This window comes from Schistocerca piceifrons, chromosome 2 (genome assembly GCF_021461385.2).
Source record: "Schistocerca piceifrons isolate TAMUIC-IGC-003096 chromosome 2, iqSchPice1.1, whole genome shotgun sequence".
NCBI classification, from domain to species: Eukaryota; Metazoa; Arthropoda; class Insecta; order Orthoptera; family Acrididae; genus Schistocerca; species Schistocerca piceifrons.
The window spans coordinates 627,865,419-627,892,960 of NC_060139.1; the positions used below are offsets into that span (position 1 = coordinate 627,865,419).

The window sequence follows — 27,542 nt, forward strand, 5'->3', positions numbered from 1 at the left end:
GCAAAAAAAGGTGCAAAAAGTTTTGGATGGTTTACAATATGAACAGTTTTAAGCCTTAGTGGAAAATTACCCTGAAACATGACATCACTCCATAACATGGAAAAACTGGGTACCTTTATCTGACATAATTTGAAAATACAGGAATCAAAAATAAATTCATTACCTGAAACATTTTAATAAATAAAGACAAATTTTTTGGTGTTGCATGAATTGCGTGTTGAAATCCAAATCCTTTTAGATCCACAATGACAATTATACCAGAAATTTGAACATATTGATCTTCACAACAAAATAAAATCACTGTTGTTATTAGCTGAAAACACTCTTCTACTGTAACTTTTCTGAAATCTGTGTTTTCTGTAAGATTGTGAAATTACTAACGTCAGTCAGCAACTAACAATACTTAATTAGAAATTAAAAGTGATCTATGATGATGGTATCAAAAGACTATTACAGAATAAAAGATTTTAATGTCATAAACAATATTAGGAAAACAATAGAACATTATTCACTAAACATGAACTGTTGAGTTGTAGACAGACACAATGGAAAGACTCTTACACATAGCTTTCAGCCAAAGCCTTCTTCAGCAAAGAAGACACACAGGCAAGCACACTTCATGCACAGATGACAACTACCACCAGCAGCTCTGACCACAATGTGACTGTCATGTGAATAGCAATCTGCCATGGGGCAGGGAAGACTGCCAAGCACAGCATCAGGAGGTTGAGGGAGGAGGAAAAAGTGAGAAGTTAAGGAGGGCTGCAGGGAAGGGGAAAGGATGAGTGGCACATGGGCAGAAGGCAGCACACAAAAAGGGTGAGGGAATATGACAAGGGAGGAGGTGACCAGACAAGGGGTCAGAAGATGTTGGGTGGCAGTTGCAGGGATGGTAGGTTACTGTAGGATGATGCTGGGATAGTTTCAAGAACAGAGAATGTGTTGTAATGACAACTCCCGTCTGGACAGTTCAGGAAAGCTGGTGGTGGAGAGGTCATGTGTGTCTGAGGTATGTTTGCTTGTGGTAATATGTGTGTGTTCTCTTTGCTGAAGAAAGCTTTGGCTGAAAGCTATAACTTGTAATAGTCTTCTTGTTGTGCCTGTCTGCAGCTCAATGAGCCATCTTTACAGTGACTAGCAATTTATACTTTCATAGTATTGGTGATATACCAACTTGGAGTTTCCATTGTTTAATGTCATAAAAAGTATCTGTCATGATACTGATGAGTTCACAATATCACAGTGAATGATCAATAAAATTTTTAAACAACAAATATTTAACAAGCAAATAAATAAAATTCATTATCTTTTAAAATGTCACTTACCCACTCTTATGATGACTACAGCTCTTTCATCATCATCTTTTTGTTCTAAAACAGTCATTCCTTCTATATCATAAATGTTACTTTTCTCTGATGGAAGGTATGGTTCAAGGTGTTCTGGAAAAGACTCCTTCATTTTGTAGAAGTTTTTCAGCTATGGAAAGTCCAAGAAAGAAATTAATTGATTACTGCTAATATATAACATGGGCGAATCAGCAACGGTGGTTGAAAATGTTTAAGAAACTGTTAGTTGTGAGAACTTCAAAATTCAGTTTACCTTAATGCTTGAAAATAAAGATTAAGTCATATTCTTTAAAAAGCCATAATATGAATTACTGCAGAAAAAATATAGATATTTCAATTAAAAAGTAAATTTATGTTTCTTGTGACAAAAACTCAATTATTTAATGTACTGCCAAAGCAGTTCACTGATCAGTCAACTTGCTGAAAAACTAGGATTAAAATTTCAATCACTAGAATCAGAAAGAGTGCTAAACCACAATGAAGCTTAATGGACCATAGAGTGAATCCAAAATTTGCAGTACAAGCACCAATAATAAACTGGAAAAGCTATTAAAGCTTCAGAAAAATAAAATTGAAGTGGAAGCACACATGGCTTTGTCAGTGTCTTAAAATCAGGTAGGATGCATGTCAAGGAAATTAGCAGCACAATCATATCTTAATGTGTTATGTATGCAGGCACCATCATAAGCAATGCCCTTTTTCCATTTTGCATATAGACTTCAAATCTCCGATAGTCATGCCTGTATCTGTCATGGTCATGTACAACTCTAATGGGGCATGAAACCACATGTTGCCTATTACCCCGAACCGATGCGTAGAATATAATATGCTTTAAGCATAATAATTTTTATTGTGATGTAGCTTGATAGCAACCAAGGGCATGAAATTAGATAACTGCTAAGCAATGAAATAAAGGAAGAAATTATAAAATCTCCAAGATTCTCTTTCTTACACTTCAGGCCAAATCTGTAAGATTTCACTTCATGCCCTTCACTGGTTTCTGTTCAGATGATCTACATGTTTTCTTGCAGCTCTTCTTAATTGCAGAATTGTACTTTCAGGTATTCTTTCTCATGAAACATCCAGTTCTCATCCTGATGATCTCCTTACAGCTAAGTTCATTCTGCAGTGCTTAAATCTGGTTGATCTAGTGTCTTTTGAACTATATCTGTCTCTTCTACACACACATCTTATGAGGCTTTGTTTTTCTGTTTGATGTGATTATCACTATAACAAACTCTTGCTAGGTGGGTTGTTTAAATAACTATTCTGTGCAACTCTAGATTTCATTCCTTCTTCTAAACTTTTGCCACTATTGTGCTCAGTAGATTTATTTAACAATAACATTTGTTTGTCCTATTGTTTTAGCTGTCGTTTTTACTGTTGCACGTTAGGTTACTCATTCTGTTACAAACTACCTGTGTCATGTATCTGCATATCCTAAATGTAGCTTCACTATCTGAGTCATGTGACCAAGGGATCACTCTTCAGGAGTTCTTTATGCTGATTTAGTAGCATTCCTTCAGGTGCTTCCATAGTCACTAAAACTTTATTCCATTTCAAGTTATACACTCTGGAATTGGTAACAAAACTAGACAGAGGGTTGATTAACAATTGAATTATTCTTGCATTTGCCACTGCCAATCTCTCTCTGTCTCCCACATCCCCACCCTCACCCCAGCTGGTTTGATACCACCTGCTACCATTTTCTTCTTCTGTGCCAATCTCTTGATTTTGGAGTAGCACTTACATCCAACATCCTCAATTATTTGTTGGCTATATTCCAATTTCTGTTATCAATTAAAATTTTTTCCCTCTATGGCTTCCTATGGAAGTTACTCCCTAGTGCCTTAGCACATGTTCTATCAACCTGTCCCTTTTTCTGATCAGTATTTTCCACAAATCCCTTTAGTAGATGATACTGTAGAGAACTTCCTCATTTCTTATCTTATTAATCCACTTAGCCTGCTTCTACAACATCACATCCCAAAAGATTTGATTCTCTTCTTTCCCAGTTTTCTCACAGTCGATGACTAACTTGGTACAGTGCTGTGCTCCAAACAACATTATTATAAATTTTCTCCTCAAATTAAGACCTAAGTTTGGTACTACACTTCTCTTTGTGAGAAATGCTCTCTTTGCCTCTGCTAGTTTACTTCTTATATCTTCATAGTTTCACCTGTTATGTTTTAATTCACTTCTGTGGTAGGGTGGCAGTTTTGTTTTATCAAAAGATTTCCATGTTTTTCCAGGTTGAAATTCCAGTTTTCCATGAACCAGTTTTTGATGTAAATGAGAGAAAATTTTTCTTTACTACTTTCCATAAAAGCAAAAGAAAGTTATTGAGTTGCCACATCACACATATGTGATTATTTCAAGTGCAGCTACATTTTATAGTTTTATCAACAATTCTGTGACCTATAAATCTAGTCGCTCACTTCATTATCCATCTTATAGTGTCACACCACTGTGTGATAACATCAACTGAAAGAGAAATTATTGCAGTAACATGCTTCAAACTACAGTTACAAGAATGAAGTTTCAATAGACTTTGATAGCAATGATGCATAATGTTTCAAATATGAGATCTTAATATTAGCTATACTCATGGCTTGAAGCACGGAACTGTCAGAAAGTTATCTAAGTACTACTTTGCACTGAAATTAGTACAAAATAACTGAATTCAGTAAACTGTGTCCTGCAGGTTTCCTAACTTATCCACAGTAAGACTCTTTTGGTGATGAGTGTAAATCTGCATTTTCATAATCGGTATCAATTTTCAATAGTGCTGCCCACGGTTTACTTATTCTTGCATATCAGATGCAGTGTTGACAAAGTGTTTTGTGCAAAACTTTAATGTATTAATGAAACTGACAAACTTGTACAAAGTGTGTGCTACAAAAGGTAGCACAAGACTGCCACATGTGTGGTCTGTGCCACAGCACTTAAGTATAATTACAATAATGCTTTACATATCACACTACTTATTACGAACAAATTTTTACTGGAGTTACAGTTAACAATTTAAAGGTTTACAGAAATTGACTTGAACATAAGCAATGACACACTGTGGAGTACATATTCTGATAACAAGTTTACAAAATGTACTAATGGTACTGTGTGAAACCATAGCTGATACAGTTAACAATATTTTTAATTGGCATTTCAATTACTATCAAATCACTGCTAGCTGCATTATGCTAACATAGTTTTGAAATTATTATATATATTCTAAGATGGTATCTGTTCTTTCAGACATGTCCGAAAGAACAGATACCATCGGTGACCATGCAGCTCGTTAAAATGAAATTACAGTGAAACGTCAACGGGGACAGATGAAAATGTGTGCCCCGAGCGGGACTCGAAACCGGGATCTCCTGCTTACATGGCAGACGCTCTATCCACCTATCCCCCCCTCCCCGTTATTGATCGTTGTGTTTGGTCGTTGCGGACGTCACAAGACATCCTGTTCGAGTTCGGTGGTTGATCCTTCCACTCAGTTTTTTTATTATAGAGGCCTACCAGCTCTCTGACCGAACACACTGAGCTACCATGCCAGCTATCCATCTGAGCCACCGAGGACACAGAGGATAGTGCGACTGCAGGGATTTATCTCTGGCACGCCTCCCGCGAAACCCACATTCTCAACATATTGTACTCTAAGATTGATGTGGTGAATGAGATTGGCATCAAAAACTATGGCTGGTGTAGTACTGTATGGAAGGTTGTGTGTCATCCCACTCTGCCATGTACAAACCTGGGTGTTCAATTTTAATCTAAAAAACACATACACAAATATGGATTCATATTTATATATTTTTGTTATAATAAAAAGTTCACCTTCGCTTTTGTTTGAATGATAAATTCATAGTCACAAGAAAAATTTCCATGTGCACATTACACTGCATCATACTCAAAATTGTGCAGTGGGAAACAGGCAAACTGAAGGCTGCAATGAACATCAGACCTATTCAGTTCACCTTTATTGCCTATCTCTACAACCAATTGTTTCCAAGGCATAAAGTCAAGAGTGATTTAAGACATTTCTTTCCATTAACAAGCAGTTCAGCTCCCCTTAGAGTGTCTCAGAATTCCCTGAGACTTTCAGAATTTTCTGGGCTTTCACAATTTCCTAAGATTTCCCTGACTTTTACAGTAAATTCAATTTTTTTGAGAGCCCAAATTTTCCACGTTTTCCAGACAAGTCACAATCATGCAAGATAACACATTTACTTCACTTTATCTTCTGTGTAGTCCCAACTCTGATAGTAAGTTGATCACTATTCTTATTTCTGATACTCCTGATTACTTTTGTCTGCTTTTCTATACTCTTAGTCAATATTCTGTGATCATTAACATGTTCATTTCATTCATCAGGTCCTGTAATACATTGTCAGATTCACTGAGGGTAGCAATGACATCGGTGAATCTTACCTGTAATATCTATTCAACCTAAGTCCTACTTCCGGATTTTTGTCTTGTTTCCACCATTGCCTCCACAAAGGCTCAAGAGAAGATATGGGAAACTACTGCCCAATCTCTATTCTCCAAATTTTCTCAAAAATATTTGAAAAAGTGGTAGTAATGCAAATCAAAAGATTTACAGAAAAATCAAACATACTGTCAGATAATCAATATGGCTTTCAGAAAGGCAAAAACACAATAGATGTCACAAATGAGTTTGTGAAAAAAATTTGTTCTGCCTTAGACAAGTCTAGCAAAGTTGCAGGATTGTGCTGTGACCTCACAAAAGCATTTGATTGTGTAAACCATCAATTGCTCCTGTATAAAATGGAAAAATATGGAATTTGAGGTCATGTTTTAGAGTGTTTCAGGTCACACCTCACAAAGAGAAAACAAAGAGTAGTTATATCATCAAGCAAGGGAAATTCTTCTCTGAATGGATGATTATTTCACAAGGCATTCCACAAGGCTCAATTCTGGGTCGAATTTTATTCTTACTTTACATAAATGACTTGCCACTAAACATAAATTCAGACTCATCTTTATTCGCTGATGATATGTCTGCCCTCATCGAAAACAATCACTCAGAACAAATTCCATCAACTGTCACAAATCTACTAGACAGTTTAGAAAACTGGTTCCAACTAAATGGGTTAAAACTGAATATTGGAAAAACACATTTACTACAGTTTAAAACTAAAAACTCTAAGACAAATGAAATTCATATTACCTGCAGAAACCAGAAAATGATAGAATCAGATTGTGTTAAATTTTTAAGAATACATTTGGATCAAAATTTATCCTCGTCTTCACATATAGAATACTTAGCAAATAAGTTAAACAGCCTGACCTTTGCTATGAAGATTTTGTCGTATTCAACTAGCATGGAGATAAGAAAAGTAGTTTATTCCAGCTATTTTGAAGCTGTTTTAAGGTATTGCATTATCATTCGGGGTAATACAAGCAAAATCATTAGAATATTAAAATAACAAAAAACAACTGTTAGAAATATATGTAATGCAAGGCCAAAAGAATCTTGTCCCCCACTGTTAAGAAATCTAAAAATATTAAGTAGCCCCTGTTTGTACATTTGAGAACTGATTATTTTTGTATACAGTACCCCTACGTTATTCACAGACAACAATTTTAAGCATCATTACAGCACTAGGAATAAGACGAACTTCATGCTTCCTACTCACAGGTTAAAGTTATATGCACAAACGCCAAAATATAGGGGCATGAAAATCTACAATATGCTAAAAAAGAAACAAATAAACAGCATGGAGCTAGGGCAACTGAAACCAAAGCTGCACAAGTTATTACTCCGTAGAAGAATTTATGAATGATGATGTGGAAGTCTGAGCAAGGAAACATCACCTGTAAATTAAGCTTAGTAGTTTTGTGTCAAATAAATGTTTGTAAAAATATGTTCACTATGTAAATGCTGTTGTTACATATCACTTTGTAATACATGTAAACTGGAGTGCTCATATATTGTTATTGTAATACTGTACACGCAAATTTCAATTGTAATGTAAATGTAATGTTGACGAGTCCCCAGTACATCAGATCTGTGATATGACTTTGTATGTTATGGGATAATAAAAATTCTGATTCTGAAATAAAAAACTAGTGCTACATTGTTCTTCATTTCTTAGTACTGTTCACCGCACACAATATACACATATTATATAATAATGTAACATTACACGTACTATCATCTGACATCAGGTCCATGACAACAATGTTTGGCTTCCATTTTAGTACACAGATTCCAATTTCCTCACCTTAAATATTGAGCCAGCACCCCTTCATAATGTGGAATAACACAATTTGTGCCATTAATTGTACAATTTAATTTTATGGTACAAAATGCTGTTTTGAATTCAGAGTTTTATTTTTGTTCCCTGTACATTGTTTCCCCTATAGTAAGGGTTTTCAGTGACTGTTTCTTCCCACCTACTTGTGTATATTTTTTTATTTCTGAATTTACGGTAATGAAATAAGGGTATACATACATAGATCACACAATAAATGTCTTATACTTCTAGAATAATAACTCACAAGTCCCAGAATTCTAGATTAGTACACATAAAATTAATTACAGCCATCCTACATAATTCTGTAATACACAAATGGGTGTTTAGTTAATGAACAATGAGAATACTTGCTTATTAATCAAGCTACCTTCAGTTGTTTTATCCTAAGAGCTACTCAGTTCTCTTAATGCTGAAATGCAGGTAAACTGTTATAATTCATTGCATGTTTGCCTCTGCAATCCTGTGTTACAACATTCTGAGTAAATGCTACTAAAATTCACGCAGTTCTTAGGTTAGAAAAATAAGTTGTGAAAACACTAAATGAGAAAATGGCCATCCTTTGTAAGTCATCCAGAGCAGATTGTATGGAAATCAAAGAGAGCTGCCGAATGAGGTAGTACAGTTGTTAAGACACTGACCCCATAGTCAGTAGAAGGAGTTTGTCTGGTCATCATGGTTTAGATTTCTGTGATTCTGCTAAGTCGCTTCAGGCAAATGCCAGAGTCCATGGTTGACCACCTCTCCCATCCTCATAAAAGCATACTTAAAAATATGTACATTGTGTACATATGTTTTGAGCTACTTATTTTAATTGTACTATGATGACAAATCCTATATCACTGTGAGATGATAAATAAATAAATAAAGTGAAAAGGTCTCTTAAGATATTTCACAATGCTCTAAATTATATTTATTGTTTCATAATTTTAATTCAATCTTCCATTTGATTATTTGCAGTTGCTTCCATATGCTGGAGGGTTCAATATTTGAGAGAGTAAACAAAGATACACATCAGAATAAAACATATAACTAGATTACTTATGAAACAATCAATACAAAAAATTTACCATTTTGAAGGCTTCATTCACATTGTGTTTCCTTGCTCTTAAGAAAGTTAAGAGGAAAGTGTCATCAGTCCTTGAATATAAGCCTTTTTCTGCTGGAAATAAAAAAGATACTTTTTTAATGACTGTAGATATATTGTCCATTCATTTTAAGGTACCTTTTTCCTCTTAAGCACATAATTCCTTCACAGACACAAACTGTCAATTACATGTCTATGTACAGTCTCTTGTTATGCAGATAAATTATGAAGAAATAATTGCTTCTCATGGAGAAAGATTCTTTTCTCCCTCTTGCTTATGGTAAAAGTACAAATGAGCCCTTCTAGCCTGAACCAAAGTGGCAGAAATTGTTTGAAATGGAGAAAAAAGACAACTGGCCACCCAAAATGCAAATTGTATTTACCATTAAATGAGCACCAGATAACTGAATATGACCAGCTTTGCTCCAGGAACAACACCAGTCTGGGAGCTCAGATGTGCTGGACCCTAACCTATCAATCCAGGACACAAATTATTTGTTATAACTTACATTCAGGTTAGGGATATTCTCACTCTTTGACTTAAGTTGTTTTACAGATCTTTTATTCCAACTCTTAGGTAATGACACAACTGTTCCTTACTCTGCTGACAGCACTCATAAATTGCTGTACTCTGCACATATTCCTTATTCTAAATACAAAAGATCTCTTGCATTTAGTTCAAGTCACCAGGGGTGGTACATCTGATGAGCCAGAAGACCTGGCTCACAATATATTTTCTGATATAATTTTTTGGTATATTTTTCAGTGTCATATCAAACAGTTTGTGTATGACATGACTTTGATGTAGTACAAGTAACACAGACCAGAAGTAGTCAGGCCCAGTTTCCATCACTCCATTCCAGAGACACGATGTTACTCCGAGCTGTCGGTACCTGGGTCATTCGACCAGCACCAGGGGCAAGCATCAGGTGGTCCATACTGTTCCACAACCCCTGCTCATAAAACTGCAGTCACAGTGACATGACCAAGCAGTTTCCCTTTCTCTGCTTGACCCCTCCCCTTAGCATAGCATAGGGCTAGCTAGATTCGATTAGATTACATTAGATTAGTTTTTCGTTCCATAGATCTGTGCTGATGAGATCCTCGTCGATGCAGAACATGTCAAGTTCCAATACTAATAATATGAATATATACAATACATTATTTGTTTCTATTAAAAAAAATTCATCAATGGTGTAGAAGGTGTTGGCCACTAGTAAGTCTTTCAGGCTCCTTTTAAACTGATCTTTATTTGTAACTAAATTTTTTATGTTTGCTGGCAAATTATTGAAGATGAGTGTTCCTGAGTAGTGGACCCCTTTTTGAACTAAAGTAAGTGCTTTTAAGTCCTTGTGCAGATCATTTTTGTTCCTGGTATTGTATGTTTAAACTGAGTTGTTTGTTGGAAAAAGAGATATATTATTTAGGACAAATTTCATTAAGGAGTAAATATACTGAGAGGCAGTAGTTAGTATACCCAGTTCTTTGAAGAGGTTTCTACAGGACGTCCTTGAATTTACTCCACAAATAATATGTATTACACGCTTTTGGACTCTGAAAACTTTTGTTTGACCTGAAGAGTTACCCCAAAATATTATACCATATGACATTATGGATTGAAAGTAGGCAAAGTATGCAAGCTTTTTCATTTTTATGTCGCCTATGTCTGCTAACACTCGAATTGCAAATACAGATTTGTTAAGGCATTTCTGCAGTTCTGTGGTGTGCTCCTCCCAACTTAATTTATTATCAAGTTGTAATCCCAGGAGTTTAAGACTGTCAACCTCTTCTATCTGCTCTTCTTCATACTTTATGCATATGCTGGGTGGAAACCTCTTACAGGTTCTGAATTGCATATAGTGAGTCTTTTCGAAGTTTAATGTCAGTGAGTTGGCTTTAAACCATTTATTAATATCCATGAAAACATCATTAGCAGATCTTTCTAGAACACTCAACATACTATTTATTGCAATACTTGTGTCATCTGCAAACGAAACGAACTCTGCTTCTGGCAGTGTAACTGATGAGAGATCATTAATGTACACAAGAAAAAGCAATGGCCCTAAGATGGTCCATCCAGGCTGACCACCTGGATGGACCAGCTCACACATACATCCTTTCCCTTGCTACCCCCTGCGAACCCCGGTGCCTGTCCTTCCTCCTTGCCCTCCTGTCCACTTGCCTACACAGTGTTTGAGGCTGGGCACCTGGGGCCCACAGCTGGAGCTATGCCCAGAGATCCTGCACCCCTAGCAGAACTGCCAAACTAAGTTCCCCTCTCCCAGAAAAACTCTCTGCAAATTTTTCCAACATAGATATAAGATATTTGAAAAGTAAGTTTAATAAAAATGATGTGTTATTGAAGAATATTATTTAAATGAGCTATATACGTGGAAAATATTGCACCCAACAAATTAAATGAATCAATGTGGTAAATAAATTACAAATTGTCCAAACTTTCTAAAAGAACTGAAAGTAAAACAAAATCTATGATATTTTGTTTGTGGCAGTTAGTGTATATTGATTTTATCATGATGTATAATAAAGAACAAATATTATTTTCTTCTATTAAATTATTAACAGTGTATGCATCAGTAATAGGAAATAAAAGAAAAGGGCTATAGTTATGTATTAAGAATACATTTCTTTCAAAGAGTTGTGTTCTTGTTATTATTTTACTTGCAGTTTCCTTTCTTTGAGCACAGCAAACCCATCCTTAACGTCATTGAAGTCAGATGTAGCAGCTGTGTCAATTCCCTGGACAAGATAACTGAATTTGACAGTCTGCCTCACCATAAGCAGTTTTTTATCATCTTTAATTTGCTGAAAGTGCATTATAATTGTCATAAATATCCTCAATGTTATTTTTATGTTTGCATAAGCCTCTAATAACCCACACACTGAAAACAAAAAATTCAAAATATCCAAATGGCTCTTCATCAGCTCTTTCTGCTAGAATTTGAAAGCAGCTATTCTATTAACTAGCTCTGCTGTATTGATGTTTCTGTTATATTTGGCACCAAAATCTGCTTCACATGTCTTAAAATAAGATACAGAACTCTCATTGAATGCTTTCCTGGCAGGAAATTGCAGTGAGATGAAATGATATGTGTCAGACCCATTTCCTGTCTCACTTATTATTCTATCAAATATTTTGAAGCAGTCTAGCTTAAACAGTTTTACTCTGGGATTCAGCTGCCTGAAATCAGCAGAAATAGGAAGCATTCCATTAAATAGCATATTATTTATTCAACATCTGGTGGCCAACCTTTGAGATCCTACAATACTGTAGCAAAGTGCCAGCAGAAACTCCAGTGTTGAAACCAAGCTAGTTGTATGAATTAGCTGTATAAATTAAGTGCATACATAACTGAAGTAATGCTTGTTTGGTCCTGTATTCCAAACCCCTTCTCCCACCCCTACTGCCATTCATCAATGGGAAGTGTTTCAAACTGCAAACAGGCCTATCTTTCAATAGTGTTCTGTTTTCTGCAGCAGTATCATTGAAACTAGAGTATTCTTAGAGTGCTTTTAAAATGAATAATGTAGATTGTTTGCTGAAAATGCCTTTTAATTTATTAAGTATGTTTTTTGAGCAGCAAGACATAAATGAAGATTATATAACAAACACTTCAGAGCAATTCCATTATAAAGTTTACTGACATTTTTCTGGGCCCCACCAACAAAAATGAGCACCAGCTGCCATTTATGGTTACTGCCGTTTATGATTACTCTCAGCAGTTAAGTACATATATTGTAGCAGCCATCAGTTCATTCTCTTCATATAATAATAACCATCTTCCAGAAAGTATAGAGTGATCTCTGTCTGTATATCTCATCCTGTGTATTATTCATTTTTGAAACTAGATGTGATGTGGTATTAATTTGTTCTTGCAATTTCCTTACATATTGAAAATGTGTCAATTAGTTGGTACAGAATTATTGTTATATTATGTTATCAATTACCTACTTCCCAGTTACAAACCTCTAGAAGGTGTTCGATGTATTCCACTGTTCATTTACTCTCATCTGCATAAATCTGAATGATACTCTTCTAGGTTTGGTAATATTGGTGCATTTTTACAAGAATTTATTCTGATACTTTCAGCCAACTCATGAGACTTTTAATACCAACTGACTTTTCTCTCATTGTAATTAGTATGCTACTTTAAACTCCCTGACAGATAAAAACTGTATGCTGGACTGGGATTCAAACCTGGAAAATTAGCCTTTCGCTGATGAATGTTCTACTAACTTAGCTATCTGACAACCACTCACCAACTATCCTCACAACTTTATTTCCATCAGTGACTTATTTCCTACCTTCCAAACTTCACAGAAGTTCTCCTGCATAACTTGCAGGATTAACCTCCTGGGAAAAAGGATATTGTGGAGACATGGCTTAGCTACAGCCTGGGGGATGGTTCCCAGAATGAATTTTCAGTCTGCAGTGTAGTATGTGCTGATTTGAAACTTCCTGGTAGATTAAAACTGTGTGCTAGATGAGGACTTTACTCAGGTGTGCCTCTGATGTTCTTTATGTATGATATCCACTGTCCCAGTTGTCTGGCCAATACACAACACACCACACTGGCAAGGTATCGGTATATTATAAATTCCTGGTTTTGTAGTCCCAAGTTATTTTTCACATTTCCAAGTCCCCCTCATATTTTGGTAGATAGATACAACACATACTTGTTATTGTGCTTCCTAAATACCCTTTGGATTTTGGCAGGAACAGACCCTGGATAAGTCAGGTACACCACAGTCTTTCTGTCATCTTTCTCTTCATCTAGATGGCGTGGCAGAGTGGCTGCTTGATGGGCCTTCTGAATCTGTTTGGCTGTGTATCAATTCTTGCAGAACACTTATCACAAATGCTCTATTCATACTGCCAGACTATATGTGTCTCACAAGGTGTGTGCTTGTGGACTAATGTCTTAAGAACTCCATTCTTCTGCACTGGATGTTGTCTTGCAGGTACAAAACAGTCTGCTCATTAATATTAGCACATATACACAAAATAAGTTGAGGTTAGTGTATGCCAGCTGAGCATTGTCAAATTTCTCTGCAGTAAGTTCTAATGAGTCTTTCAGTGGCAATCTAGGGAACAGGGATACCATATAAAAACTGACCACATATCAGATTCTGTGATATGTAGCTGCTTGAGACGCCCCGCGGGCGCAAGGCAGTGTAGTTCAGCGCCCCGTCCGCGACCGTGTGTCGCTGGTGTCGGCGTAGGAACTGCAGAGCGAGTGATAGCACACGACACTGTGCTGCCCTGGACTGTCATGTAGTCAGATCCAACGTAAACAAAGAAACAGAGGAAGCCCACCTCTGTAAAAGAGGTCGATGAGCAGTAAAACAAGCAAAGCATTCACTGTTTAGGTAACAACTAGTGTTCATGTAGCAGAATTACTACGCAAGCTTTAGAAAATAATATCCAAAACAAGAATCGAAGAACATATTGTTGTTTTCTGACCCACAGGTTCATTCTAATAGTTCTGCACATGCACACTCATCATTATGCACAATAGGCGTCTTCTGAAAATTATATCTGTTTCTTAAATGAACTAGAGTCATAAATATTCTATTTTAGAAATAATTTCATTTAAGGGATATAGAATCTCATTCTTACTGTTAGCAGTTACAAGTAAATATTTTTTGTTTTACTTCAGGCTACATCTTTTTGTATCCCTTTTCAGATTTTATAAATCGGATCCTTAGTGTGCTGTTTTGTATGTAATAATTTTAACCGACCAAGTTCGAATATTTATTAAAAAAAGAATTAAGATTATAAAGCTCTTTAATTCTCACAATCAAAATTGTTAAAGAAGACAATTACATATGAAACGCGTGTAAGGCGGCATGGCGAGGCTCGGCGGGCGGTCCGCAAGGCCAGATAAGGGACACGGCTCGGTCACTGCGACAACATATGAATTCGCCCGGGGCACTGGCCGTGGGTGATCATGGGCGCTAGCGCCCCAGGGGCACAGTTTGGACGAGCCTGAACTAGAGGGACATCTTGACAGGAGTACTGTGGTAGGGAGGAGCTGGAACAGGAGAAGAAACCAGAGTAATAATAAAGCCATAATGGGTACATAAAAACATGAAGAAACGCAAGCAGCAGAAAAAACAGCATGGCTATATATCGGTAACCTAAAGAGATTCACCACAACTGATACAGTAGTGAAATACCTTAACAAGAACAGAATACTGGGGCAACTAGAATGTGAAGAACTGTGCACACTGGTAACAAAAAAGCTTTAAAAGTAGGCATTCCATTTGAAGATCTACAAATGACACAAGAACCTGAATTCTGGCCTGAAAATGTAAAAGTTCATTGATTTCGTTTCCCAAGAAGATCAATGGAAGAGGGAGCAGGCTCAACCAAACCACAAAGAAAACCAGAAGAACAAGGAATAAAAGCCATCTTGTGGAATACAGAGGGAATAAAAAGTGCTCTTAATCTAACACCAACAGACATTCTGAAAAACTCAGATCTTGCAATTTTAACAGAAACCTTCCTGATAGGCAACTGGCGACATAAAGATTCTTTCAATTTTCACCTAGTAGCAAAGAAGGGAGAAAGAGAATGACTCATGGGAGGAACATCTATGCTACTGAAACCCTGGATGACCCCCACCAAAAAAATCATAAAACAAGAAAATAGGATGCTAGTAAAAGCATCAAACATAAATATAATTGCACCCTGTTTCCAACTACATACAAATGCAGTAGAAGTAATCATCAAACAATGTAATAGCAACCCCACCATTATCGCAGGAGAACTATTAAACGAGACTAGTCATTGAAACCCTAGAAGAAGGTGGTTTCATCCTACTGAACAACAGACAAATACCTACATATATATACCATAACGGAAAAAGCACCATTGATATCACATTAACAAGAGGAGAAATAAAAGGAAGTATTCAACCAATATGGCATGACTCCATCACGTCTATATGAAAGCACAGTAAAATGAAGGTAAAAATAAATAACATCATCTCTCCAGCAAGAAAGACCCACCAAATCACACAAAGAAAAATTGATAAAGAAAACATAACAAACCAACAAGAACAAATAACAAAAACAGAAACATTAATAGATGAAGGAGACTTTGAAAAAGCAACAGGCAAAATAGAAGACATCCTAAAAAATTCAGTGGTACAAACAAACCCAAAAACAAGGATGGCAAAAAGATAGTTCGATGCTGAATTTTAAAGCAAAAGGAACACTGTTCTAAGAACACTCCACAGATTAAGAAACCAGCATGATGAGGAAACATGCAAACTATACGCAGAAGAGAGGAGAACCTACAAAAAACTAATAGAACAGAAGAAAAAAAAATACATAGAAAGAGATACAAAAAGAGAAGTGGATGAAGCAGTGAAAGACCCATACGTAGCAGTAAGACCAAGAAGATGACTCAGACACCAAATATAGACGTGAAAGGATGGGAAGACCACTTCAGTAAGATAATGAACAAACGAGGAAACCAAATACCCCCAAAGAAAGAGGAACAACATCAAACTAAGGAAAAAGACAATATATGGGAACCCCTAAATGAAGAAGATGTGAAAGAAGTAATAAAAGCACTGAAGAACAAGAAAGCAGCAGGACCTGATAATACAGGGCTATTACAAATGATTGAAGCGATTTCATAAATTCACTGTAGCTCCATTCATTGACATATGATCACGACACACTACAGATACGTAGAAAAACTCATAAAGTTTTGTTCGGCTGAAGCCGCACTTCAGGTTTCTGCTGCGAGAGCGCTCGAGAGCACAGTGAGGCAAAATGGCGACAGGAGCCGAGAAAGCGTATGTAGTGCTTGAAATGCAGTCACATCAGTCAGTCATAACAGTGCAACGACACTTCAGGACGAAGTTCAACAAAGATCCACCAACTGCTAACTCCATTCGGTGATGGTATGCGCAGTTTAAAGCTTCTTGATGCCTCTGTAAGTGGAAATCAACGGGTCAGCCTGCAGTGAGCGAAGAAACGGTTGAACACGTGCGGGCAAGTTTCACGCATAGCCCGCGGAAGTCGACGAATAAAGCAAGAAGGGAGCTAAACGTACCACAGCCGACGGTTTGGAAAATCTTACGGAAAAGGCTAAAGCAGAAGCCTTACCATTTACAATTGCTACAAGCCCTGACACCCGATGACAAAGTCAAACGCTTTGAATTTTCGGCGCGGTTGCAACAGCTCATGGAAGAGGATGCGTTCAGTGCGAAACTTGTTTTCAGTGATGAAGCAACATTTTTTTCTTAATGGTGAAGTGAACAGACACAATGTGCAAATCTGGGCGGTAGAGAATCCTCACGCATTCGTGCAGCAAATTCGCAATTCACCAAAAGTTAACGTGTTTTGTTCAATCTCACCGTTTAAAGTTTACGGCCACTTTTTCTTCTGCGAAAAAAACGTTACAGGACACGTGTATCCGGACATGCTGGAAAATTGGCTCATGCCACAGCTAGAGACCAACAGCGCCGACTTCATCTTTCAACAGGATGGTGCTCCATCGCACTTCCATCATGATGTTCGGCATTTCTTAAACAGGAGATTGGAAAACCGATGGATCAGTCGTGGTGGAGATCATGATCAGCAATTCACGTCATGGCCTCCACGCTCTCTGGACTTAACCCCATGCAATTTCTTTCTGTGGGGTTATGTGAAAGATTCAGTGTTTAAACCTCCTCTACCAAGAAACGTGCCAGAACTGCGAGCTCGCATCAACGATGCTTTCGAACTCATTGATGGGGACATGCTGCGCCAAGTGTGGGAGGAACTTGATTATTGGCTTGATGTCTGCCAAATCACTAAAGGGGCACATATCGAACATTTGTGAATGCCTAAAAAAACTTTTTGAGTTTTTGTATGTGTGTGCTAAGCATTGTGAAAATATCTCAAATAATAAAGTTATTGTAGAGCTGTGGAATCGTTTCAATCATTTGTAATAACCCTGTATATATAATGAACATATAAAAGATGCAAAAGGGGCCCTCCAACATGTATGGATAAAACTATTTAACAAATGCCTGGAACTTGAAAGAATTCTGACATAATGGAGACACTCAACAATAAAAGTTCTCTACAAAGGTAGAGGAGACCCTTCGGACGCAAACAAGTACAGAGGCATAGCTCTGGAAAATACTCAATTCAAGATGTTTTCAAAGATAATTACACAAAAAATTCAAGCCTCTTGGACAGTCATCTCCCAGAACGACAAATGGATTTCAGATCTGGAAGATCAACACTTACGGCAGTCAGGCTTCTTCTAAACAACATCGACAAAGCGCTACAAAAGAAACAAATGTTCTACACAGTGTTCATAGACTTTACCAAAGCCTTTGACCTACTGGAAAGAGATCTCATAGTCCAAAAACTGGAAAGCACAATGGGAGAATATAGCATATGTGCAAGATTAATCAAGTCAGTCCTCGAATACAACTTAATCACAATATCAGACAACCTCTCTTTTTCAAACCCCATTCTGCAATCAAACAGAGTCTTACAGAGTGACCCAATGAGCCCTTTGCTGTACATTCTTGCCACTGAAGAAGTACGCCAAACTGGAGAAAATGAAGAAGATGTATAGCTGTAGGTTCAACAGATATACAGAAGCTGCAGAGAATCATTGAGAAAATAGACAAATGGTGCAGTGAACACTAACTGCACATAAACATAACAAAGACAGAAATGTTAATTTTCAGAAAAGGAGGAGAAACACCCAAGAATGCGGAAATCAGCATCAGAGGACAAAAAATAAAAATCTCATCAGACTTTAAATACCTAGGACTGACATTGCAACCAACAGCCAAATGCTTCACAAAACATACAACAGAACGTGCAGCCCAAGCAATAATAGCAATACAGAACATCAAAAACATCCGCCTACTCAGTCTAGAAACAGCCATGAAATTATTCAACACAAAAATCTTGCCAATTCTGGCCTATGGGATGGAGGTTATATGGGACCACCTGACAGAAAAAAATCTAGTAACACTAGAAAAGGTAAAATTGACTTATCTAAAAAGAGCACTAGGTCTCTCAAAGACAAAAAGATCTAGACTAGTGTACCTGCTAGCGAGAGAGACATTTCTAATTGAAGACATCAGACTTCAATATATGATGCCACACACCAGGGCTTCCAGAAAGCAACTGAAGATCATGGAGGACAACGAGAAAAAATATGGCCAGAGTTCTATGGCACCGAAGCAATGACGAACCGCTCATGGACAGCACCAAACTTCGAACAGCAACATGTCGTAACTAGACTTTCTATTCATGGCTTTCATCATCTAATCTGCAAAAACAAAACTTATTATGAACCAACCACAACATGTGCATGTGAACTGTGTAACGAAGCCTGTGAACGATATCACATAGAACTGTGCAGTAAAAGAGTGAAATCGATAAATGAATATGCAAAAACGTAAAATGTAAATGTAAAATGTTAAGCAAAGTAACTGTATATGACTATTTGGCTGCAATTTTATTAAATAAAATTAGCTGAGATGTTTGATTTTGGAGGCTTTGTGCTGGCGAGCACCCTGAAGGTGTCCCAGTCAATAGATTTCCATATACAGGTGAAGGTGAAAAGCTCCCTGACTGTCATATCCATTCTGTGGCACATAACTCAAATCCTCTTTCTCACAAGTGCCATGCTCACCCAACATTTTACCTTGTTGCCATTCTGGAGTTGATGTGATGCATAGTCATGGCAACTACATCTCCAACTCGACATCCCAGCAGGAAACTGAGAGAACTTAGCATCCTCCCTTTCTTCTTGATTTTTGGTGCATCTCCTCCTCATACAGTATCTTGATGTAATTATTCATATTTTTCTGACATCTGTTGACATCTTGAGCTCTTGAGTATTCTGCCAGATAAAAGCATTGCTATGGCACAATACTTCAACAATGTGACTCATTACCTTCATCATGTGCTACCTGAGATTGCTTATTGAGTAAAAAACGTTCAGTGCTTGTAACTATGCTCTTCATCTTTCAACATCTGTTCAAGGCATTCTTTTTGCAGCCAGTTCCACTAACACTGACCTTGTGCTTTCCTTCTTTATCTGTCTTCCCTTTTAGTTTTCCATACCTTTTATTTTCTGATCTGTTTATTTCTTCCCACCTCCACCTCTACTACATATTCCTTCTTTATCTGTCTGTGAGCTTGTGTTCCTTTTTGGTCTGCTTTGTTCCAGGTGTTCTCTCTTTGGTCCCCTCCCACTAGAAACATTCTTTGGTGTTTCCTCTTCATTGTGGTGCACCAGGCTGAGTCCTGGTGTTTTGTCTTCAGTACTGTGCATCTGGCTGCACACTGGCACTCTGTTTTCAATCCAGTGCTCCCTCTTGAAGTGCCCTGCAATTTTCCATATTCAGTAGTAGATGTTGGTGGTCTTACTGTCATGTTGAACAGTTCTAATTTCATGATTTTACACGTGCAAGAAGTGATTCTGTATAATGAAATTTGATGTAATTATGCACTGATGTACAAATTGTTTTATTTATGTAAATCCTTTCTGAGAGGAAGTATAATTTTCATTTGTGAAACCATTGTGACTATGTGTAATGGAGCTATAATTTTTTAAAAAAATGTGAAAAACATCAAACTTACTATTTGTGAAATGAAGACAATAAATCAACAAGTTAATGTATTTTAACTACATGGAGTTCTTATTTGAAAATCAAAACCTGGATCATACCATCTAGACATAAAATTATTGTTTAGTGATCCACATTTTTGTTGAGGAGCTACAAAAAAATATGAAAATGCGATGCAATTTTTATTGTGTGACGTTATATCTCACTCATTTTGGCTGCACTGAACTAGTGTATCTCTGCTAGAAATGTGCTCTTGATTTAACAACAACTAGACACATTTCTAAAGATCATGAATTTAATAATTTTTATGCATTAATAGAGGGGAGGGTCATAACAACTTTGGTGCTCTGTCCAGGATGCTCTTAATAATAATAAAAAAAGGTCCAAATTATTTTGTGTGTTAATTTCACTGATCAAGAAGAAGAAATTATAACTGAATTGGGTGGACTGGAGCTTAGATACAACAGTCATTAGTGGTGGTCAGTAATACAATGACCACCAATCTACTTCTGAATTAGATTTCAAACAGGTGGACATGTATAGTGTGCAGTGTTTTCATTCACTATGTGTTACTCTGCAAATAACAAAGATTTTATAAAATGATGATTAGTGAGCAAAAGTCAGAATTACAAGCAAGAGAGGGTGTAAATTTTGTGAATATGGGAGACGTTGACAAAACAAGTAAATGGGAGTAAGAAGTAAGTGGCCCAGTAAAAGTGAGTAATTTCAGACAGAAAGAAAATTATAGTAATGATGACACAGTCACTCCAACAAATTATCAAACAATCCTTTCAGCAATTAATGTTAAAATGTAATGAACAGCTTAAGAACTGAATGTCCAAACTTTGATGAAGAAAGTAGGAAACAGTCCACAGGACACACAACAGAATCCAATAAACAGAAATTAGAATTCAAAATGATTGCTGGGGACTGCACCAGATGAGATTTGAAAACCTGAGAGCTAAAAGGTGAAAGACAGAGTAACAAGCAAAGCAGGGAAAACATCATGGAAGAGTTTAACAAGAACAGAAAGCTAAGTGTTTTTATGTGATAGAGATAGAGGACAGGGAAAAATAAATAGATCAGAAAATAAAAGACATGGAAAACTAAAAGGAATAGTTACTGAGAAGAAATGCTGAGACCAAAGAAATTAAAGTAAATTAAGGCCAAGTTAGTGGTGAGAATGAAAGACTATGTTGATACACCATTTCCCTGCTGTGGAGTTCTGAGAAACTGGTGTCTAGGGAAAGAATTCCTAGGGTATGTATGGTGAAACAGACACTGCAGTCATAACTGCCTCTTTGTAGGGCATGATCTGCAGCAGGGTATTGAGTGCTGCTGGTATAATTGTTTATCTATGTCCATTCATCCTGATAACTTGGTGGTAGTCATACCAATGTAAAAGGCCAGATAGTGTTTACATAACAACTGGTACCCATATGTCTTTCCACAGCTGGTTGTCCCTTTAATAACACACGTTTTGGCAGTTACAGGGCTGCTAACAGTAGTGGTAAGAGAGATGTGTAGGGCAAGTCTTACATGACACATGTCATGTACCAGCTTTTATGCAAACACTGTTTGGTCTTCTATATTGGTATGACTTCCATAAAGTTAGAAATCAGGATGAATGTACACAGACATTCAGTATCCTGCTGTGGAGCATGCTCTACAATGTAACAGTCATGACCACATGCCCTATTTCACCACACATGCCATTAGGATTCTCCCCCAGGCACTAGTTTCTTAGGATTCTCCCCCAGACACCAGTTTCTCAGAACTCCGAAGGTAGGAACTGGTGTTACAACATTCCTTGGTTCTCACTGCCCAGCTGGACTTAATTTACATTAATTCCTTTGGTCTCAGCACTTCTTCTCAGTAACTATTCCTTTCTTCATTCCCTTTTAGTTTTCCATACCTTTTATTTTCTGATCTGTTTTTTCTTCCCACCCTCCACCTCTACCATATACAATACTCTTAGCCTTCTGCTCTTATTAACACTTGCATGATGCTTTGTCAGTAATCTCTGTCCTGCATATTGTTCTATCTTCCACCTTTATGCTCTCAGGTTTCTTAATCTTGTATAGTGCAATCCCCAGCAACCAGTCATTCCTTCTCATCCCATCTGATAAGTCTCCCCTGACCCAGGGTTCTGAGTGACTTTTCCAAACTCTCCTCATTTCCTGAACCTCACCAGTCCTTTTTGGTCACCCCTCTTCCTTCTCCTTCGACCCTTTTGAGCCATTGGCTCCAAAGGCTTGCACATTTAATTAACTTTCATATATGTTTTCTCCTGCCACCGCTTAGTGAGTAGATTTTCTATCTATCAAATTATATTTTCAAAAATTGATTGTGTTCATTCACAAATTAAAATTTATTTTAGTAGCTGAAACTATCCAAGCAGGTGGTGTAGCAATATTATGAGAAGGACAGTTGCTACTCACCAAATAGTGGAGATGCTGAGTAGCAAATAGGCACAACAAAAAGACTCTCACAATTAATGTCAACAATACACACACACACACACACACACACACACACACACACACACACACACACACAGCAGGTAGTGTTGAACATTGTGAAGTGAATGAAGTAGCTAATAGAAGGTGAACACATAAATAATTCACTTAATAATGCTGAAATTCTTGATGAGAGCGAAGGAAACAATTTGTGTTATGATGTTATAGGTGTTGGTGCAGAGACAAGTTGTTTTTTGGCTCTGAAACATGACTTTATATCTGTGGACAACAAAAATAAAATATATGAAGTGTCAGTAACAGATGAATTTTCAAAACTAGATGGAGAAACTTAAAATGTTACTGATTTTATAGTGAAGTGGAGGACATTATTGCTTTGAGTGAAATGGTATGTATGAAGAAGATTGAAAGGAGATATTTTACTTATTAGTACCACATAGGTTTACAACATTACGTACAGAAAGTTGTTTAACATCAAAAAAATTTATAAAATTATTCTTTGTGGGAAAAGTTATTCAAATTTAGTAATCAAATGCAGACTGATTGGAAAAAAAGTGGGAGAACTATCAAAACAACTTTTGTCAACAATTCCAAAGAGCAAGGAAATTATAGCGATTAATGTAAAACAATTATTTTCTAATGAAAATTTCAAAATACTGATCTTTTAGTTGCATTAAAGAAAAGAATACTAGCAGATCACGAAAGAAAAGTTGTTTGTTCTTGATAAAATGATATACTGTCTTGGCTTGCCAGTAAGCCTAAAAAAAGTGAGTGTAGGGTGGACAAGCAACATTGTCTTGCTGTGAAAAATGTAATGGTAGGATAATTATGGGTTTTACGTCAAAATGCAAATGTTACTATAGAAAGTATTACTGAAAAGAGTGAAAACAACATCCAGATAAAGTAACAAGTCTCAGGAAAAAAGCCAACAATGAAATGAAAATTTTGTGTCTTACTGAATGTGCAAAAGACTTTCTTTATATTTCGCTAGATAAAATTTCCATGTCCTATTATGTTGCACTCTACGAATAAATTACTTATAAAGTCAAAACAGTTAATGATCACTTACTACCTCTCCCTACATTCTGCTGGGATTTATGTTAAATCATGGTTACTAAATACACTATAAGAAAATAATGATGCACCACGATGAAATTATCTGGATGGGATATAAATCAGTAGATGTGATGTATATGTACAGACAAACAAATGATTACAAGTTCAGGAAAATTGGATTATTTTACAGGAGAAAGGCTGTCATAAACTTAGGAAGTCAATAATGCGTTGGTCCACCTCTGAACCTTATACAAGACATTATTTGGTTTGGCATTGATTTATAGCATTGTTGGAAATCATGAGGGTTATCATGGCACATTCTGTCCAATGTGCAAGTCAAAATCCCAATCTAGTTGGAGGGCTCTGCCCATAATGCTCCTAAGGATCTCAATTAGGGAGGATCCAGCAACCGTGCTGATCAAGGTAGGCTTTGGCAAGCATGAAGACAAGCAGTAGAAACTCACCATGTGTGCACGGGCATTATCTTGCAATGACAGGCAACAGGAAGGGTCATAGAATACTGTCAGTATACCAGTGTGCTGTAAGGGTGCTGCAGATGACAACCAGAGGTTACTGCTATGAAAAGAAATTGCATCTGAGACCATCACTCCTGGTTGTTGGCCCTTATGAGGGGTGACTATCAGGTTGGTAACTCATGAAGTGTTACTGATTGGAGGACCAATATATTTTTGTTAATAAGTTAAAAGAATCACTGTCAAGTACATATATCTTTTTCTGTAACAGTCTGTGTGTATAATAATAATAATAATAATAATATTCTGTGACACCATACTAGAGATTTATTAGTGAACAGCGATATTGAACTGGCTTGTTGCTGAAACAGAACAGGGTAGGGAAAAATGTTCTTCAGTTTTTTCTTAAAAGCAATAGCTTTCACTCACTTTCATTGTCTTTCTCTTGAAGTCTGGCTCAGGAAGGAGACTTCCTGTGTAAGCTGCATAGCATCATTTAAAATACTTTGTTGTTGTGCAATCCAGCAGAGTCCACAGATCATTGTGAAGAGATACAATGACTGAATACATTTTGCATTCAATCACTAATTTGTGCTTGCTCACAGAAATCAATAACCCTGAGGTTGACAGCTAACCATTTTAGTGTATTTTGCAACCATTTCATGTGAGAGAACTTACTAATGATCTGGCCATTTGTCTTCAAACAATGGTGCTGCCAGTCTTTGCCTATGTCAGACACCAGTCCCATGTTCAAGTATTGCATGGTTACCCATCTTTCAACAATGTGTTGATTTTTAGGGAGGCTAAAAAGTATAAAAAGAAAATTTAAACAAATAAAAATTGAGGTGCAATGTGTGTCATTCCAGTGCCTATCATGTGGCATGATAAAAAATAATTTTATGTGTATTATATGTCCATTCTTTTCTGTTCCAAGTAGCTTATCTAACTGAACACTGGAAGACAAACTGGTAAAAACAGAGAGAGACATTTTATATCAATGTAAGACATATCTAGATGGGTATTATATTATTTGGAAAAGGAAAAGTTTTGCACTACATGACACAACATTGTAAGGAAAAGGTAAGAGTTGCCAGCACAGCTAGCACTCCTTTATGTGTTTGGCAAGTTCCTTGGATTTTTCTTTTATAGCTCTTGATTCATTTTGGGTTTTTGAGTGATAAAATTTATTATCTGTAATTTCATTTTTGCACATTGCTGTAAAGAAGTTATCAAACATGTCTGCTACTGTGCCTCACATTGGCAAGATGGAGTTCTGCCTATCTTCTGTTCCTTAGATGAACATCCAATCTTGTCTATCTGTAGCAGTCAACAATTGCTGCTGCACATCATTATTGGATGGGATAATTCAACTTTTTTTAAATACTACAGTATTCTGTGCAATTAAAATTATGACAAAATTTGGAAATCCAGAAAAGATGGAAATGGAACCCAATACCCCAAAAAAAGTCCATGTTGACAGAAGTAACACTGTCAATCCAACTATGGACAAAGCAGATTCTGATATTGATACTTCAGAATCTGCAGTTGCTAATGTAATTGATTTGTTTGAGGAGCACGTCTAGTCCCACAGGACGAATTTGTCAAGAAAATGACCAAGGTCGTGGAATGTGTTGGTACTTGAAATTACAACATAAAAGTAATAACAAATAAAATAAAATGTTTATGACCCCAAAGGAAGACAAGCCACAATTTTATGTAAACACAATCAATAATATACCACAGGAATGAGCTTAATTTTTCAAGGAACTCCTCGACAGAATAGAAGGAGTAACCCATGAGGAAACTCTTCAGTTTCGATTTAGAAGCACTTGGATTACTCCTAAGATTTTTGAATTCTTGTGGTAGCTTATTGAAAATGGATGCAGCAGTATACTGTTCACCTTTCTGCACAAGATTCAAGGAAGTGCAGTCCAAATGCAAATTGGATTTCTGCATGGTATTAACTGAGTGAAAGCTGTTAATCCTTGAGAACTGAAGTGAATAAGTACCTTTAAATTAAACCTACTGATTATCTTTTTATGTGTTGGGCTAAAAGGTTGCGAATTCCCTATAAAAATTGAAGCAGATACACAAAACAAGATTTCTATTAAGGCAACACAAAAACCTTTGGTAAAAATTGTCGGTTTTCTAAAACTTCTTGATGGTAATTAAGTTGTTTGGAAACTCGAAAACATGGTTCATTTACAATAAATGCAGATAATATATAGGACTATTCCTCTTTTCTAATGGATATCCAGATGTAACACAATGTATTAGTTAGAGAATCTGCTACAGCAGCTAAATCAAAACTCTACATTTGTTAAAAATTGCTCACAGATTATGCAAAGGAAAATGGTAACTTCTGAAAAGTCCCAAAACCTTCCTTTATTTGTGTTGATATACAATGAAATTCGGGGGTGATGTATACATTGGCTGAACTGTGAACCACAGGTGCTGATTTTATATGAATCAAATTTTGTATCCAATACACACACATCACTAACTTACGGCAATATAGTTTTGTAAGCGTCTGAAAATTCTGGAACTACAAAGAATACAAATGTTTTATTCCACCTTTGAGCATATTTATATGCAATTGGTGCTAGCAGTGTTAACACAATGATAATAACAATAATAATACAAACTTGGGCAATTATCATTAACTACAATATAATAATCCAAGATGGATACAATACATATTTATGCAAATATCAAGAGTAACAAAAAGTTTCCTAACAGATCAATTACTAGATAAATGAACTACATAGTTCAGTGAAGGACATATAAATAATCAAACAGGTAATTAACAATAAGCACATGAAACAGTAATAAAATAGTTGCACTGTGTGGCATATGTATAGTGTGCAGTTAATTTATTGTTCATTCTCATAAAGAAGGTGGGTCATTTGTTAGATACTCAAGAAACTCTTGAGTGGAGTAAATTATATTACTTTCCATCCACCTCAAAAGACTAGCTTTAAATTTATTTACTGGCACTGTTTAGGCATTTTCAGGTAATTTTTTTATGCAGAAAGGACCAAAATATTTGTAACTGTTATATGTCTTTGCAAGCCTAGCATATGGCATATTAATTGTATGTCCACTTCTTATGTTATGGTCATGAACTGTCCTCCTTAAGTCAAATTTACTCAGATTCTCTTTAATGAAGACAAGGTAGGTGTAAATAAACAGGTCAGG

General features: G+C 36.5%; 1 protein-coding gene across 1 annotated transcript in view; it reads right to left on the bottom strand.

Annotated features, from left to right (window-relative positions):
- The window catches only part of LOC124774930 (alpha-tocopherol transfer protein-like), a 139,375-nt gene that overhangs the window by 22,197 nt on the left and 89,636 nt on the right, over positions 1-27,542 (bottom strand). The window contains exons 4-5 of the mRNA XM_047249618.1: positions 8,698-8,789; positions 1,326-1,476 (exon numbers count right to left, since the gene is read on the bottom strand). Of these exons, the coding sequence (XP_047105574.1) occupies positions 1,326-1,476; positions 8,698-8,789 (243 nt within the window). The remainder of the gene's footprint in view (positions 1-1,325; positions 1,477-8,697; positions 8,790-27,542) is intronic.